We start from the raw sequence: 17,992 nt of genomic DNA on the forward strand, positions 1-17,992 counted from the left end.
CATGACGTCGCAATTGGTAACAAAGGCCTTGGCTAATTTTATTCTCAAATGTTCAAAATGTATATTATATTTAACGTGTTTAGGATTCAGTTCAGATGTAATAGTGTTTGATAACTTTAGTTAACTATTAGGTGCATAGCAAAGTTCTGTCAACATCTGAAACACCATCTTTAAAAAACACAAAACCATTTACCAAGATGTGGTATCACTTAGAACATATTATTTTAAGTCGTGTTTTTTGGACAATATAGGGTAAGTAACATTTCTTGCAATTCATTTAGTACAATAAACTTTTTTATTTAGTACAAAACAGACATATTCAGGCAACTAAAAGTATAGCGTGTTGAAGAGGTTTACTTCCAATATATCTAAACTTTGTTCTTTACGTTGTGTATATGGTACAATCGACCAACGCCTACTGCTGGAGCCTTCGGAAGAATAACAGCGAGAACTTAGTTGAGTACCTAAAATGTATTTCTTAATACCCTATTTACATAATAAATTCTAACAAATGATTTTAGACCTAAAATAATACAAAAAGGCCTTTGCCATGTAATCGCTGTAAGAATAAAAGTCTCCTTTTACAGGTAGAACAATAATATTGTCAATAAATTAAGATGATATATAAAAATATCATGAAATAAAATATTAAGATTATATGTGTGAGTGATTGATAAAATTTTGTTATTCATATATTATACATTTGTGTTAAAATCACATATTATATGATCCTTATATTTCAAATTATTTTTATCTTCATCATCACCGTTTCTTCCAAAGGACGTCCACTTCTGTATTTAACCTTCTCCGGGGATTTCCAATAGAACCCATTGAAAGCGGCCTGCATGCGTCGTCTTCAAAAAACCTTAATAAGGTCCCCTTTTCACTTTCTGGACCTTCTACGCTGCGCTTGTCGATTTTTGATCTTTCTCATTTAAATGAAAATAATACATAATTCATTAATTATAAATCATCTCGTAATTATTTACTTTACGTTTTTTCTAATATTTATTTACACAAGTTTTACATCGAACGGTTAATTATTGATAAATTTATTTAAAATTTTAATAATTTTATGCGTTATTTATTAAGTAGGAAATTCATTTCAATTTATTTATTGCCTTATTATGCACGGGCTAATATTAAACCTATTGTCATACCGAACTCATTAACAAACTCACCTTACGAACAACCTGTATTTCCACTTTTAATCGTGATATCTGTCGCCGATTTTAATACATTGAAACGACGCATCGGCCCGCTTAGGTATTACAAGGTGTAAATTATAAAATGGACAGATTATTATTATTAAGTTGTAATATGTAGTATGATACATGGAAATTATTAACAAATAAAAAAAACTATATAAGTTCATTGTATAAATAAAAATTATTTATAATCTGATTGGTTATTTCATCAATTAATGTATAGTCCGCTCTTACTAGATCAGTAGTTTGAACAATAATAAATAACATAATGATGATATAGTAAGAAAATCGTATTTTAAATTTGGATAACATATTAATATTAATTATTCTTTACTACCAGTTCCTGCAGACTGTCCTGACTGCCAGAAGATATTGGCCTATATTTCAAAGTGACCACTTTATGCAAGGTGATTGGAAGTGGGTGTAACAACTCTAATGTAGCTATATATTTCTAAATTACCGCGTATATTTTTTGTTATATGGATTTAAATAAAAATAAACACTTTGGAAGAAATTGCGAAATTTTTATTCTAGTTTGAGATCCACTTCAGTACTTGTATGTGTTAATGACATTAAATAAGTATTACTTTACGCAAAGTAATCTATGAATGCTTTTAAATACATGCGAACAAATTTCTTTTTCTTTTAACCACCTCTACTGATCTTGACGGCGAGTTTACAAATGCGCCCCGACCTACGAGCGTTAACCAGTTCTTTACGAGATAGCACATCACGTTGTCGTTATCGTGGTGTTGAGATTTATCTACTTGTGCTTCGGTTATTAATTAATTACGGTATGTTAAATGAAATTTGTTTAATACAATACTATTTTATAACTCCATAGTGAATAATACAACTGCCAAAAAGGCCGTTCACTTCACCATTTCACTTCACTTCACCGAGGTCTTTGAGTATTTCGCATAAATACTTCAGATTCTTGTGAAATCGAATTAAATTTATCCATTCTCTTACAATCATAGGACATCTGAAAGTGCCGCGGTTTCTGATTCCATTGTTGTGTAAATCCCTTGAACTCAGATGAAGCCTGTGTCTGTATCGACTTTTAGGCTTAAATACAATACCGCGAGCTTACGCCCTTTATATTAGATTACAATGAAAGGTTTTCCAGAGAATAGCGGATAGTTATTCACTATAACGTGTTTAGGCCTAACACTATACTCAATTTATTTATTTATTATTTATTGTCCAGCAACATTACTTAAAATAAATCAAAATATATAGACAAATATTAAGTGCAAAGGGTAGTTAAACGGTAGTAAAAACCAATTCATACTTCTTTGACATATAAACATAATCACGTTTAGTAACTAACTACTAAAGAAAAAATTGAAGAGCTCCTAGAGTTTACGATATAAGGTCATTCATTACCTTTAAGTTGAGATATGTCTTACACTTGGTGCATGAAATAACCATAACTCGTCACATTCTCCAGGGTCGGAGTTTTTGCTTGATTGAGCCGGCTAATTAATATTACACCTATTTTTAATACCTATTAATTCATTATAATTATACGGTATGTATGTAACATGGCGAAATAATGTGTTTAATATTGTACACATATCCCTATTTCTGAAAATTTAACATACCGCTGTAACACAACGTTGGCATCTGTAAATCATATCAAACCTTGTTAGTATATCTAAAGAGTTTTGTCAAGATACTAAAAAATATAACCATATTCAGGTTTTTTAAATCCTGTTTTGTTACCAGAATAGCGTAATTAAATCTCATTGGTAAATTGAAATATTTAAAGAACTTAAAACGCATTATTCCATTCTTACAGATACTGAATTAAATTAATTATATATTATCTTCATTGGTTTAGTTTACGATGATGATCTACTAATTCTTAAAATTCAACACATAATAATATGTACCCGGAATCAGACTGTTGCGTATTTAGAATATATTTATGAAGGCCAACTCTACGCACGGTTTCTTCTAAATGTCGCAAAGTTTACCAAAGTATATTGTTTACAGTTTTTAATTCATAAATCACCAATTTTATTTTTTATTTGTCATTTTGATCTTCGTTGACAGGAGTATAAGGTTTTGTTTAATAGAGACACAATATTATAGAATTATTGAATAACTAAACAGTTTCTACAAAATCTGAATTATTTTTAAAAATAAAGTGCCTTAACGAATTATCTATCCAGAATATTTAAGGTACTTTCGCTCCATGTTTGATAGCTCTGGCCTGCCTTGCCTAGTAACCAGTAGTAGTCATCAAAAAGTTTGTTGTTAAACGGCTTACAGTAAGAGCATATCTTTAACATAATTTCAGATGGCAACAAGCATTAGGAACTCTAGTATTCCTTGAGAGACGGTCGTTATAAAAGATTATTATTATTCAAAAGTTATAATGTAAATACCATTAAATAGAAAACTAACAATTTAAATTTAATTGTTTAATTAAGTATTGTATACGGATGTCTTATTCCTGTAATTACGCGATATAATACGGATATGAAAACAATCGAACTCAATACACCGTAAAATTATAAAAGACTTAAACAGTTTAGAAGGAAGTGGGTTTCGATGAATATTTCTCGTTCTAGAATAACATTAGGTATTTATAATTACTTGAAAGCTAAAGTGATATACTTCTAGAAATCTGTACCGAAAAATATACAATTCCAATTAATTCCTTTGATCGAGATTCATTCAAGGTTAGCTTCTCCTCTGCAGGCTGGTATACGCGAAAGATTTACGACTTTTACGTTGTTTTTTGGTTACTAATTTTAGAATTACATAGTCTTGTAAGAATTTTATAATGCAGCATAATTTAAAATTTCAAGACTAAAAATATTCCTTTAAGTTCTGAGCGATGCTAAATAAAAATATTACTATCCGAAAAATATTTCAACAGTAATGTATAACATAGTTTCTACCTTTCTTGTTTTACGGTTAAGTGTAGAAAATACTCCTGTTCATCCTATGGAAATCTTGTTTGTGAACAGTCGCAATCCTGTATAATTAATGCACAAAGTGTCAATTATTTAACATTGTATTCCGGGAACACGTGACCTACGGTCACAACTGTAAGTTCCCTATCGCTGAGCTACCTTTGCAGTATACGAAGAAGAAAACTTGTTTTTATAAGCAATCTTAAAAATAAAAAAAATAAATAAAGTAATGGGCTGGGCTGAGACAGGTCGATGCAATGCCGATGCTTTACTTAACATAAAAAAAAACATTTTTAACATTTAGTAAATTCGCAAATTTTATTATAATAATTATAAGTTATATTTTGCTCATCTCTGCTTCTCTAAAATTACTTAATTAAATACTACATAGAGTTAAAATGGACAAAAATAATATTAGTGAGTATGCAATGTATTCGATATACAAAATTTGCACAACGATATTCGTATTCAACTTGAAACGTAGGTATGTCCTTCATAATCTTTTATAACAGAAAGTGTTAATACGAGTATGTCAGTTGTAAAAAAAACTGCATGTTTTAAAACTTATAGGATAAACAACTACCATAATCAATAAAATAATGTACTAATTTATATAAAAAACAATAAGGAGTAATAAAAAAGTATATTATAATATAGTTTTATTAATAAGATATTTCTTTACACAAATTTTCTAATGTCTTGTTATAAACCTTGATTTGATAATATCTATTTCAATTTTATTTTTTTTGTTTTACTATGGTTATTATTGCACTAGAGTTTAATTTTGCATGCTTCACTTTCATGAATATCCTGTGCTTATTTAAGCAGGTTGTGCGTTTGAATGTGACTAATATTATATAATGGTATTAATAATTAATTTTTAATCCGCTGGAGTATGTAAATAAACCTTTGCGAAGTAATAAAGACGGTATAGAGAATATTCACTTACTGCATTGGAAGCTATTTCGGAGATGATATATTGAATATTTCAAGAATGTACCGACCGGTATAATCAACCGGATAAGCCCCGTGGTGAGTGTGCAGCGCATCAAAGGATCAGTACGTCTTTATTGGAGAAATTTCCTTAGTAGAGTTGCCATCATAGTAACCGCTTCCTTTAACCAACGTCTCCCGAGACGATATACCGGCATCGATTCTAGAAAGAAATTCCTTATAGAATACAGACTACTAAATTTGATTAAACAAGTAACTGGTTGCATTACATATTAACTTCTTATTGAAAATTTCTGGAACTTTCCTTTGTGTTCATCAAAGTAGATAAATCTCCGTCATTAGGTAATAAAAATAGCTCTGTCTTTCTCATAAATTTTAATGATAATTGTCACAGTTTACGTTTAGCTAACCGTTACTATATAGAACTATCGTTCGTTTGCGTTAAAAAATAAAGTCAATCATTGGTTATCTATAGGCCTAGGCACGCATAGTAATTAGTCAAATCGTTGGACAAAACTATTCGTTCAAAAATAGCCTTTTAACTGGTCACTGTGAAACTTGACTTCCAATGAAATGGCACACTGCAATCTTAATGAGAAGAACTATAAGGATTAAACAAGGTCGATTATACATCAGTATCGGTAGTTTGTCAGTCGAAAGACGTTGCAAAGGCCGTTTAGAACAGGTCCTATTGGACATCTATGGGCGAAGCTATGTGCAGCAGTGGACGTCCTAGAACTAAAAACATAATGATCGAAAGTTTTCACAGAAAAACACGTAAATAGATTAATTATTTATTATTCGTCTCCATATGAGAATCATGTTCCAAATTGAAAATTTTAGAAGACTGAAAATGGTCTCAAGGATCTAAAATAAATTATATAAAAAAACTCAAATAAATTATTTAAGAATAAATAAATAAATTCTTAAATGGCCAGAATTGTGCACGCCTACAATAGGCAAACATTTAAATTTGTTTTATGAAACTTTAAAAATGTATACGTTTCGCCGATGGCTTGCTTATTTTAAAATGTTCATAATTACAAAAATAATTAATAGCCAACAAAAACTGAGCAAAACAGTTTATAATTAAATTTTTCACAATACATGCTTTAAAACCTGTTGAAGGAACATTGAAAGACGAAAGATCATAATATTTTTAATTATGATAAATGTTCACTGCGGCATTCAAATTGTTTTTATTTAATTGTACTAAATTTAAAGACAATCAAAGCTATGGTTACGCGAGGGAGTTATAAATAATTTAATTGCCTAATTGAACAGTTTTTAAAACTCGATTGTCTTGCGTCTAATAGCAATTTTTCGTTTTTTTTTTTACAGATGCCACAGGAACTCCAGCAAGAACTGATTTCTCTTAAAGAATGGCTAGGAAAAGAACAACATCTACCAAAAGACTTTGGTAAGAGGCATTCATGTAATAAGAATCTACTTCGTATTCGAAATAATTCCATAGAATTTTAAAAAGTGGTTCGAAATTTGAAGAATTTGTTTTTAAATGAAATTAAAGGAGAGGATAATAAATCATTAAAGTATGATTTACATAAACATTGTTGTACAACTTGTTCATAATATTTATCTAAGTAAATTATTGCAACCACTTCGCGTTAATTATAGATAATTAAGTTATTCATAATTATATATAAATCATGACAAAGTAGTAATTGAGAATGCAATTATTTAAATGAATTGTATGTTTCAGATGATTTCGTATTAAAGAAGTTCCTTCACAGCTGTTACGGAAGTTTAGAACAGACTAAACAGTGCATAGACAGGTTTTGTTGCACTCGCAGTGTCTTGTCTGAGATTTACACATCAAGAGACCCTGAATCCGATAGCGTGCAGACCGCATTTTCCGTCACGTGCGTATTAACATTATAATTATTTTACTGCCGAATCATATTTCCTGTCAAAGAGCAAAGCTGTTTACAATTACCTTGCTTGTGTATCGACTTTTTGTTTGAATTTTCACTTGCCGGAGAAGAACTTGCGACCTACGAGCTTATGTCACAGTCTTTAACTACTAGGCTATCTATCGGACCCCTCGCATTTTAATTTACTGTTTGTTAGCAGCGATATTGATTTAGTTAATTTTTAATAATTTATTCAATCGCCATAAAAATAATTCCAAAAAAGCACTAGTGTTACGCACCCTGATCCGAAAAACGCCCACAACTCAGGCAATTTTTATTATGATCACTTTTATAAGATCATTAACACAGAAGATCAAATAGTCTTTCTGAGATGAATCTTTATTATCATTTAAATAATCATTCACACCATAATACGAATTTTCTTATTGTTTTAAAAAAGTTTATTTTTAAATTTATCATATGATAATTACACAAAGTATGTCATATAACTATGCGGTGCTATAAGTTTTTTTATATATAAAACCGTGTAATATACAACCCTCAATTTATGAAAACGTTTCGGAAATATACTTAAACATTAGCAACAGGCTACGACACTAAAATATCATCATTTTATGCGTTATACAGAGAGAGATTAACTTTTTCTCTTACGATGTACATTTATAATTGCAAAAGATTATAATAACATGATTATAGTAAATTATACGATTTATAATTACAAGAATTCACAAATGACCCGAATCATAAATTACCCGTTTATACGAAAGATTTTTTACTTGAACAAAGAAATCTTAAAAAAATTTTAGGAAAAAATTACATAGAAAATAATATATTATTTTTTGTTAAATATGCAGTCACTAAACATAGCTAAGTTCTTAGATGGATCATGATATCATTTCATATACTAACATAATAAACCGAGACCCGACTTTCACGGGACGTCTATATAAATAACAGTATATTCCAAAATCTCTTCGTTATGGAAAACTCTTACATAGACTTTTTAATCCAAAAACAACCAAATTTTTACAATAAACAATATGTAGTTAACCAAAGTCGTTAGACACGTACAATGATAATAGTTCGTTATATTATCACAAAGAGGGTGTTCCTCTGGATTTCTCTACGAGATAGCACCAGAAATGACATTCGTAGACAAAGAAAACTATCCGATATAGTCAAGCGAATTAGCAAATATAAGTGGCTTTAGGAAGACTACATAGCGCGTAGAATAACCGCAGGGGTCTCAATGTTCGGAAGTGGACACCACGTCATCGTAAGATCCTGAATGCGTGCCACTTGCCAGTCCTATTGAAAATCAATGGAGGCTTATAACCTGTAATGGAGTTCCTACGGCTGAAATTATGATTACGATGACGAATACGTTTTTTATAAAAATATGTACAAGAACGTTTTTATCCTCCGTTATGTCTAATCTGTATTTCTGTCCAGATTTTAAGATTCTATAAATTAATCGATACAAAAGCTTTGAAACGAGAGAAACCGCAAAGATATACCTTTAAATTTTTTATGTTTGTGTATTTTGAGAGTTTTGGACAAACTTAAATAAATATGCAAATTAAAAGTAAATTATCATATATGAAGTAAAATGTAACTACGTAAATTATAGTTTGGTTATCTGTATTTCTTAGACTAATTATGATTATGGTCTGACACAAAAACTTTTCAAACACTGAAAAAATATGTCGATATATTTTCGGAAAATTTACAGTCAGTTTAAATAATATAAGGTAACATAAATATGAAAAAGTCATTAAAAACGTTTTACAAATTTAATACGAAAACCATACAGTTTTGGTGCCTGTATTATAAATATACAATTAAGTTATCAACAGGTTCTTAAGAAAAATATAAACGTCGAGATTAAATATTTAAATATATGTAGTTTTACCAAAGAGATATTGCCTTATTTTATAGACTACGTTGATTTTTTAAGAGATGTGAAAATACTACCTAAGGCTTATTTAATTTATCTATGAAATGAATCTAAGAATTATTTCGTTTTTGCGTGTAGTGATAGCCTTGCGGTTAAGTACTGACACTTGCGATCGTAGGTCACGGGTTGAATTCCCGGGATACAATCTTAAATATAATTTACACTTTGTGTATTAATTATATAAGGTTGTCACTGCTCACAAACAAGTTTCCAGAGAATGGGCAACAGCGTCTCCTGCGTACCATAATACCACACTGCGATTGCCAGCCCGCCTGTTAAGTGTGGCGATTATGTTAAATCCCCTCATTGATAACTTTGGGTGAGAACTATGCCATGCAGTGGTCGCCTATAGGCAGGAACAACAAAGGCGATGATCTCATTTATATTGTGTAAATAAATTAACATAGTCTATAAAAAAGATGTAATATCTATATTCTACATATAAAACGTACTAATATTTTTTACAAGAAATTAAGTATAAATAATGAAGATACTTCAATGGCTAAGAGCCCATTTATCGTACTCACAATTAACTAAATTAATTGATGTATTTTAATTTCAGTAATGTGACCACACACGAAGCTGCCGACCAGGAAATCCTGATCCATCAATTTCATGATCCCACGCTTGAGAAATTTCAATTCTACGACATACTAAAAAGTTTTGGTATACAAGCAGACATATGGATCAAGGATCAAGATTTCTTTGCCGAAGGACACATAATAATATTAGACATGAAGAATTATTCCTTACGAATGATTCCAAAAATCAATATTTTCTACGTCAGAGAGTTTTTTCTATATTTACTGGTAAGTGTTCTTAGTTATCACTTTACAATATAATGCTATGCTCAATTTCCAAACCACATTCAGTAATGTTATATTGTGTGCATTGGTTCCCAATTCATACTTTTTTTTGGATTTGGGGGGTATATCTGTCTTCCTGCAAAATTTCTAGGGTTTTTTTACAATCACTCAAGATGATCGTTCTTAATCCATTAGAGAGGTCCCGGAATCTCTGGCAAACCAGAGAGTAGTCTGTCATCCCTCGGTACCCTCACTACACCTGTGTCCACCCTAGGTTGGCTTCAATGGACGATGAAGACTTCCACCCTCATCGCCCACGACCTGTTCTTTACTTTGAGTCGACTTCTGTGACTGGAAAGGAATACCTTCATCATCATTAACGTCATGTTAGCTGATAGACTCCCACTGTGGCCTATCCAAAGATCGCAACCGTGACCGACTATACACTGCCTGTATCCAGCGACTTTTCGCAATCTTAACTATGTCTTAACGAGCACTTCTTAGAGCTACGTCAAGAAAGTCACCGGACTTTGTTTCTTCTACAGATCTCCTCATTTCTGCTAAGCATAAAGGCTTCATTTTTATTTAATTTAGAACAAATCATGTGGAATCTGAAGATAATCTAAAGGAACAAATATCAATGCAGCTAAAGTATAAAACTCTTAATTTTCAAAAGAGAATCGATGTTAATCCAATAACGCAGCGACAGTTTCATAATTCTATTGCTTAACGTTTACATTATAACCATTGGGCAAGATGGTAGATAATAGAAATGATTTATTGATTATTACAGAAAGAGCCAGGTAAAGGCTTTATTGCGTTATTAGAAACATCGACGACTATGTTTCAATATTCTATTCTAATAACGACAAAATAACTAAAATGCAGCGAGAATAAGTTACAGTATTCTATTATACATACTAGACGTAATTAACAAAATAAATGTCGATTTGTTTGGTATACTTACACGATATTATAAGTATATTGTATACTGAAATAAAGAACAGTCCAATTTAATCGAGTTAGCAACTATGACTTATTTTACTTGATTATTAGTTTAATAGATTTCTCGGTAAAAAAATATAATATGATAGCTGGTTTGTTTGCAAAAATCATTAAAGCTTTTACACTTATTTCTAATCACGCTATATAAAGTGATCACCCTGTAATATGTTACATTTATTTATTTTTCTATTGGAATGCGACATGTCAATCGACTTCTGGTAGTATAAGTCTGTAAGGACAGATTGATTAACTTCAATATGTATTATAATAATTCGAATTTTAAAAACGGTTTTTCTTACTAAATTATTATTACGTTATTTCTGAAACCATTGATTTGTATATGGAGTACACTCTATTCATAACACCTATTCGTTAATTGATTATTAATGAACTATACATTCACCCTTTTGAACCTTTTAATAATTAATTACCTGTATATTTTTTCTTCCTTGTAGTCTACCGAACTGTGATTGTAATACGCAACTGAAGTACCATACTTTAAAGAATCGGTTTGATAGATAGTTTACATAATTTATTAAGATAATAACCACAATAGCAGTGATACGACATTTTGTATTTCAAAAACTTTAGCTAAACAATTTTGAATTATTTACTATTGAGGTAGCTCAACGAAATGCTCATATGAAATGATAGTGAGCGGGGCACATCGTTCGTGCAACCGACGATGATTAGGGCGGAAAGGTTCTTAACTGGCCTCCATGAGCCGATAGACGTTATAGTCAAGGTCGTCCGGAAGTCAGTGTATGTGGCCAGTGCTAGACCGATCATTGTGGCGATCTATGGAAAGACCAAAATGCCTGGTAATAGGCATCTATCGACTGTCATGGTGACGGTAACGAAGTATACATCCGTAAAGGATTATTCTTTTTATAAATTTTATTTTATTTTGCTCAATAATTAATTTTATTTACAGATTTATTAAATCAGTGTGATCTAGTTATCACAATTGAAAACTAACCGCACCAGTTTATTTATAGTTAATGCGGTATAGTAATCAACTATGATTGCGTTCTTCTGTATGACTGAATATAATTAATGTATCATTGTGTTTTAGTTTTGACGCGAATTATTTCTGATTATTTTAATTGCCTTCCGCTATGGCTGACCTGCGGTCTAATTAGCAGTACTCCATTGTTCATACAGTGGATTCCGTAATAATATTTATACAAATAATCTATAAAATATTTGCTACACTCTAACTGGCACTTAAATATTTTCACGTTAATGAATGATCTAGTACGAGAACCACACCAACTCGATACGGGGCAATGTGATAAGTGTGTATAAAATTTATATTTCAAAGCAAGTGCATTATTTGTACATAGATAATTTTGTGGTTGAATTTCGCACAAAAACCTAAAACTGCATCCCTACGAAATTCAATTGATACATGATATTATATGGATGAGCAGTAGTAGCCATGCGGTAGAGGATTGAAACTTGCGATTGCAAATCGTGGGTTTGATGTTCTGGACAAATTCTTACATAATTCACACTTTGTGCCACAGCTCACAAACAAGTTTCCAGAAAATGAGTAGCAGCGTCTTCTGCTCACCATAATATCACACTGCGATCGCAAGCCCGCCTGCCAAGCGTGGCGATTATGTTGTATCCTCCCATAGATATCTTTGGAGTAGGCCTATACCTAGCAGTAGGTGTCTATGGACTAAAACGACGATGATGATCTGGATGTTACTGATGATCTGGATCTGATCTGGATGTTACTCAAGGCATAGCTTTGTAAATCTGGCAAATATCTGTCATTTAATGACTACCATCTAGTTATTGGCTGACGTTAGTTTTTACTTAAAATAACATACTAAATCAGAACTAACACTTATGGAGTGTAAAATATTATAAACGCAAGCATCAGAAACCACAACATTCCCTTTAAATTGACAATAATTTGTCTATTACGGTCGTCTTGAAAAAAATTCTTCTTATGATACGGCTGAGCAGTGTACTTTATCTTCACTAATATGCAATATGCAATGCGAAATTATTTCAGGTCACCGTTCTTTGGTTTTCTGAATCCGAGATTCCCAAATCAAAAATTTGATTCCCATGTAAGACAACTTATTGTCTTACATGGGAATCAAAATTTTGATCTGTCTTTTGAGGAAGTCTAAATTCCAGCAGTAAACTTTGTTACAAGACTTGGTAGACGCTTTAGCTGAAAATCAAGATATACGTGATACAAATATATGTTATTATTCGATATTTTCGTAATATAATTACTTTAAAAATACTTAAGCGTTAGAATTATTAAATAATACTATAAATCTAGAATTTTATGTTTAAGTACATTGTTCATAATATTATTTGTTATAAAAACGTAATAACGTGAACGTAATCTATAGCAGAAAGTGATTAAATTCCTCTATATTAAGTCATTTCTAGTATATGGTATATTTTTGCTGTAAAAACTTTAAGTAATTACTATTACGTTTAAAAAAATTGAGGTTTTTATTACTACGAAACTTTGAAATTTATAGTCAATTGAAATTTTTCGACAAAGAATGTTTCAATTATAATAAAATACAATTTTCATTTATTAAACATTAAATTATGGACGAATATATAAGTATTATTTTTTCGTATATCAAATTAGCGAAATATTAGCAGGAGCAGATCTTAGTAAATTGATGTAGCAATGGGCAGGCAGTCTTATTAAAATTGTATATGTAATTGTGACTTTTCAGGTCCAGCTGACTACCGTGTACATAAAACTGTTATTTGAATCTTTGTAGTGATTATTTTTATATATAAACGATGTTATTTGTATTAATAAATCTGTCACGAGTAAAAGTCAAGTACAGTCAGCTACCTACGCCTAGCAAGTAATCTGTTTTTTTTAAATAATTAATAAAGCTGGTCATCATAGCTATCTTTGGGGCAGGCCTTTACTTTTCAGTTGACGTCTATTAGCTAATATGATGATTATGATTAATGGAGTAACTTTCTGTGTAACAATATTTTTGTATTAAAAATAAACACATCGTTTTTACGTTTCAATGGTTATTCCAGGAAGCGATGCCAGTGCGAGTGAAGCAAATATATGGAATAAACGCACCTTCTTTCTACGACAAATTCTTTGCGCTTGTCAAACCAGCGCTACCTTCTAATATTTGCGATATCGTAAGTATCTCTTCATATATTCGTCTCCATATATTTTTCATCACTTCTGACGGTAATGACCGATTTGGTATTAGTGCTTTGCTACCAAGAGCTTTGGTATATAGAAAATCCAGGGACATTCCATTCCCGGCGTTGAAATAGGGACATAATATGTGTGTGTTTATTTTCATAAACTGTGTTACAGAAGTGGGTGTATTCCAAAATTTAATTTACATCCAATCTAAAAGTGAACCTCGACATAGTTATTAAAAATTCTAAAGAGATTAAAAGGGAGGAAAAATAAAATTTAAGTGGGTGATAAATAAAACCATTTCATAGAATTGTAGCATTAAAATCTATAGTACTAATTTACGCATTACTTCTCATATTATAAATAGTAAAGTAGTATCCAAAATTATAAAAATTATTTTTGTAAATGGTCTCATTTATTATTTTACTCAAATGTCTAATGTGTTATCTGCTAAATTCTAATGATTCTCAGCAAGATTGTTGCTTAGAAAAACATTGTAATCTATCAATTTGATCCTTTAAGTAAGATTAATAAGAATTTAATGAAAATCAAGTGAATTATTTTATTTGGAGCCGTAAGTTTTTCACTTTTTGGCTACGTGCCGGTAGTCGCAATGTCGATTGTTCACTAGTTGAACTGACGACATAGTCATAGTCGAAAAGAAGTCGTTGTATGTGGGAAGCGCAATGCCGCTCACGCTGTCGATCTTTCTAGGAGGCTTAAGCTTTGCAATGGGCATCTATCGGCTGAGATGGTGATGATGATGAATTAATTCATCGTTACTTTCTAGGAAAAGTAGGACGGATTATTTTCTATCACATTCTGCTCTTCTTTGCAACAAAGTTATTATATGTTATATATTTTATTACCATAAAGAATATTATGTAGATAAATGAATTAAAACTTCTTTCTTACTTTTTAATGTGTTTTCTGTTATTAAAATTTTATTAGGTTTTAACAAGCACCCACTAAAGATCAAGGTGGAAACGCATGACTTCAGCATCGCCTAACATTGTATGTAAAATAAATAAACTACTATTTACAGATTAAATTCCTTCCTGATCACGAAAGTTTACACAAATATATAGATAAAAAGTATTTACCAATGGAATATGGCGGAGATGCACCTAGCACGAAAGAACAACATACAGACTGGGTTGGAAAAATTGTTAAACAAAGGTATGTTTATTATAGTAGCAACGAGTAGCGTAACGAGCAAGGAGGTTACCGAATTCTATTTAATTTAAATTTTTCCATAAAACCAGTAATTTCACACTTTTTTCATTCCCTTGTACATCAAATTAACCAAAAATTTGTACAATGAATCATGTTGTAACAATAAGCAACATCTATTGATAGAAGAAAGGTTTTTAATTCTTGAATAAATTAATTAAAATAAATGACTAATAATATTTTTATTATTAGTCATTTATTTTAATTTTGTGTTATTCATAATTGTATAATCTGTGTAAATATTAATATTTTGTGACCGTATAACATTTCTAAAGTTTAAATTTGCATAGATTAAATCTATAATGTGTTCTCACCATAAATATGTAAGTTGTCATAATACTCGTACGATTTTGCATTAATTTCGAAAGTCATCGTCATCGTATCAGCGAATAAATGCACTGCAATGCATAGGCCTGCCTCATAAATAGCCACGATAACCGGTCTTGCGCTGCCCGCGTTCAGCAGTTTCCACGACCTTCATGTCTTTGGTCGACCGCCATTTCAATAATTACTGTACACAATGCTCATTTTGCATGCACTATCGAGCGTGTCAATTTAAACAATTACTTATATTAACTGTCTGCAGCGTAAAACGTCAACCCACAAAGTGGACAGACGACCTAAATTATCGTCAGAAATCAGTCGCCTTTTGAAAATCTATTGAGGAAGTCTATATTCCAGTAGTAGATATCCTATAGCTAAATTGACGATGATGTCTATCTATTCTCAAATCATTTTTTCAAATTTCTAATCAATAAATCCCACTAGAGCAAGATTTTTCAGTACAAATTTCTAAGATTATTTTTTTAAAATGTTGCATGATTTACCGATTTTAACTATAGTTTTTTGTATTTGTTACAGACCGTTACTTCTTAACGACGACATGTGGAAGGCAGATTTAAAAAAGAAACCAAAGTCTAGCAATTATGATAACTCCATGAGCGGATCGTTTAAAACATTATGTATAGACTAAAAGAAGTATGTATTATATATAGTGCTACCGACACCGCTATACCTTGCGTCGCCGCCGCATGCCTTAACGGCGGGCTGACGGAACGGAGTGGCTGATTCTCTCTCCGTCTCGGCATTATAGGGTATAAAAGTTTCGGTAGCACTGTCATAATTTAAGTTAATCTATGATAGTATGTAGCTATAATAAATTTTAGTTTGTTTGGTGCTACGTTTTTTTTCGTAAAGCGGAACTAACTTTTAATTACAACAATACCATACAAATTGACTAAATATACTAATTTATAGACAATTTCCGCTTGAAATTTTTCAGCATAAATTTTGTTTTGTATCTACATACATGAATCCAAAATTACATCTGACATTATTGATGTTACGATATATATATACACAATGTTAGATGTATAAACGCATTTCGATCACGCAGCTCGATTTCAGGTGTATGTAATGCGCAATAAATATTACTATTAAATTCTATTTTGCTTTATTTAAAACCAAAATACTAACGCTTTTTTATCAGTCCATTTTAAACACATTTTTAAACATCTCTTACAGACATAAATTTTTCTTGATGACGTCATAGATCGTGTTCAACAAATCCAAATATAACTAGGTTATTGTGCTAATCAACACCGACATCGTACAGTTTTAACTAACGGTAAACTTCTTCGCGTCTCCATTCTAGCCCGCCAGTGAAATTGTGGGTCACATTCAAGGTAACTAAACGAGTTTGGAAAGAACATATTTGCGTCGCATAAGGTCACGAAATTGTGATGTTGCAACACTCGAGAGCGTTGGAGCAGTACAGGATTATTCAAAATTTGATGATGACTAAATTTTATATGGTGGTCGAAAAGAATATTATCTACGTGTAACTCAACAATACATTTTGTTCTTATTTACATTATTAAAAAGTACACAATATTAAATGGACGTTAAAATAGTGGCATTATCTCGATTGTTACACAAACTGTCTTATGATCTTGCGTTCCCTGTGGTCAGAGGGAGAACTCAATGAATTTCTTATTGCTTCGTTTTAAGGAATCATGCTGCAGTAAACACTGTGTGTCGCTGGTTTTAATTTAGAACCACGTCTACATTGAGGGTTCCAATCTATGACTTGCTTAAGTATATGGTCCGAAGCCTTCATAACATGTGACCAATCCAACTCCATTTACAGCTCGTATAGTTAAGGCATTCATTAATAAAACATCGTCAGAGGTCTTAACAGGTCACATTACTCGAAGAATTTAACGATGGCACCGGGTAACGAATGTTTAGATCCGTTGCGTGAGTTCTTTCGTCACATCTGTCTCCGCCTGCAATAGTACTGATATCACGATAAAGTTATACTGCTACTGCTGTACTGCGCCTTAGGTAAGCAGGGTGGGGGGCCGAGAAATAAAGAACATAAGCGCCGCGAGCCTTGACAGTGGATATTAATACTACCGATATTCCCCTTTTTGCATATAAATTTTATTCATAACTTCATATTTCAATTCATAACTTTATATCATTGTTGTATAACAATAATATGAAGTTATGAACGGAAATCTATACCTTCTATACATAGCAACGTATTACGAATTTGATTGGATTAAAAAGTTACGTTAACACTTTACATCTTCATCTGTGTATGTGTTTCAAAATGAGAGTGAACTTTTCCTTGGCCCAATAACTTCAAGAGAAACGAGACACTCCAAGTCGAACACAAATGTTTACAATACATAACTAAGCCGCAAATATACGTGACTACAATATTCTATGCCTAATGGAAATTGAAACAGGTTAAAAAAATATCATATGTTATATTCTAAATACAAGTAGATATATCAAAGAACAAGCTTTAACAAAATTGGTGAAAACTAA

The 17,992-nt window shown here is 31.3% G+C and overlaps 1 protein-coding gene across 2 annotated transcripts; it reads left to right on the top strand.

The window, feature by feature from the left end:
- The first annotated feature begins 95 nt into the window (after positions 1-95).
- Positions 96-16,234, top strand: LOC137923326 (alpha-tocopherol transfer protein-like). Of its 2 annotated transcripts, none has more exons than XM_068766546.1 (7): positions 96-252; positions 6,434-6,512; positions 6,813-6,972; positions 9,504-9,750; positions 13,801-13,911; positions 14,967-15,100; positions 16,016-16,234. In XM_068766546.1, exons 2-7 carry the CDS (start codon positions 6,434-6,436, stop codon positions 16,125-16,127), a joined length of 843 nt encoding a protein of 280 aa, XP_068622647.1. In that variant the 5' UTR covers positions 96-252; the 3' UTR covers positions 16,128-16,234. The 2 variants fall into 2 exon arrangements, with proteins under 2 accessions (XP_068622647.1, XP_068622648.1); XM_068766547.1 differs by lacking the exon at positions 96-252 and adding an exon at positions 1,931-2,002.
- The last annotated feature ends 1,758 nt before the right edge of the window (positions 16,235-17,992 follow it).

Source organism: Battus philenor, unplaced genomic scaffold, assembly GCF_028537555.1.
Source record: "Battus philenor isolate CCGP_79_NKW_IND1 unplaced genomic scaffold, ilBatPhil1.0.hap1 SCAF_21, whole genome shotgun sequence".
Lineage (NCBI taxonomy): Eukaryota > Metazoa > Arthropoda > Insecta > Lepidoptera > Papilionidae > Battus > Battus philenor.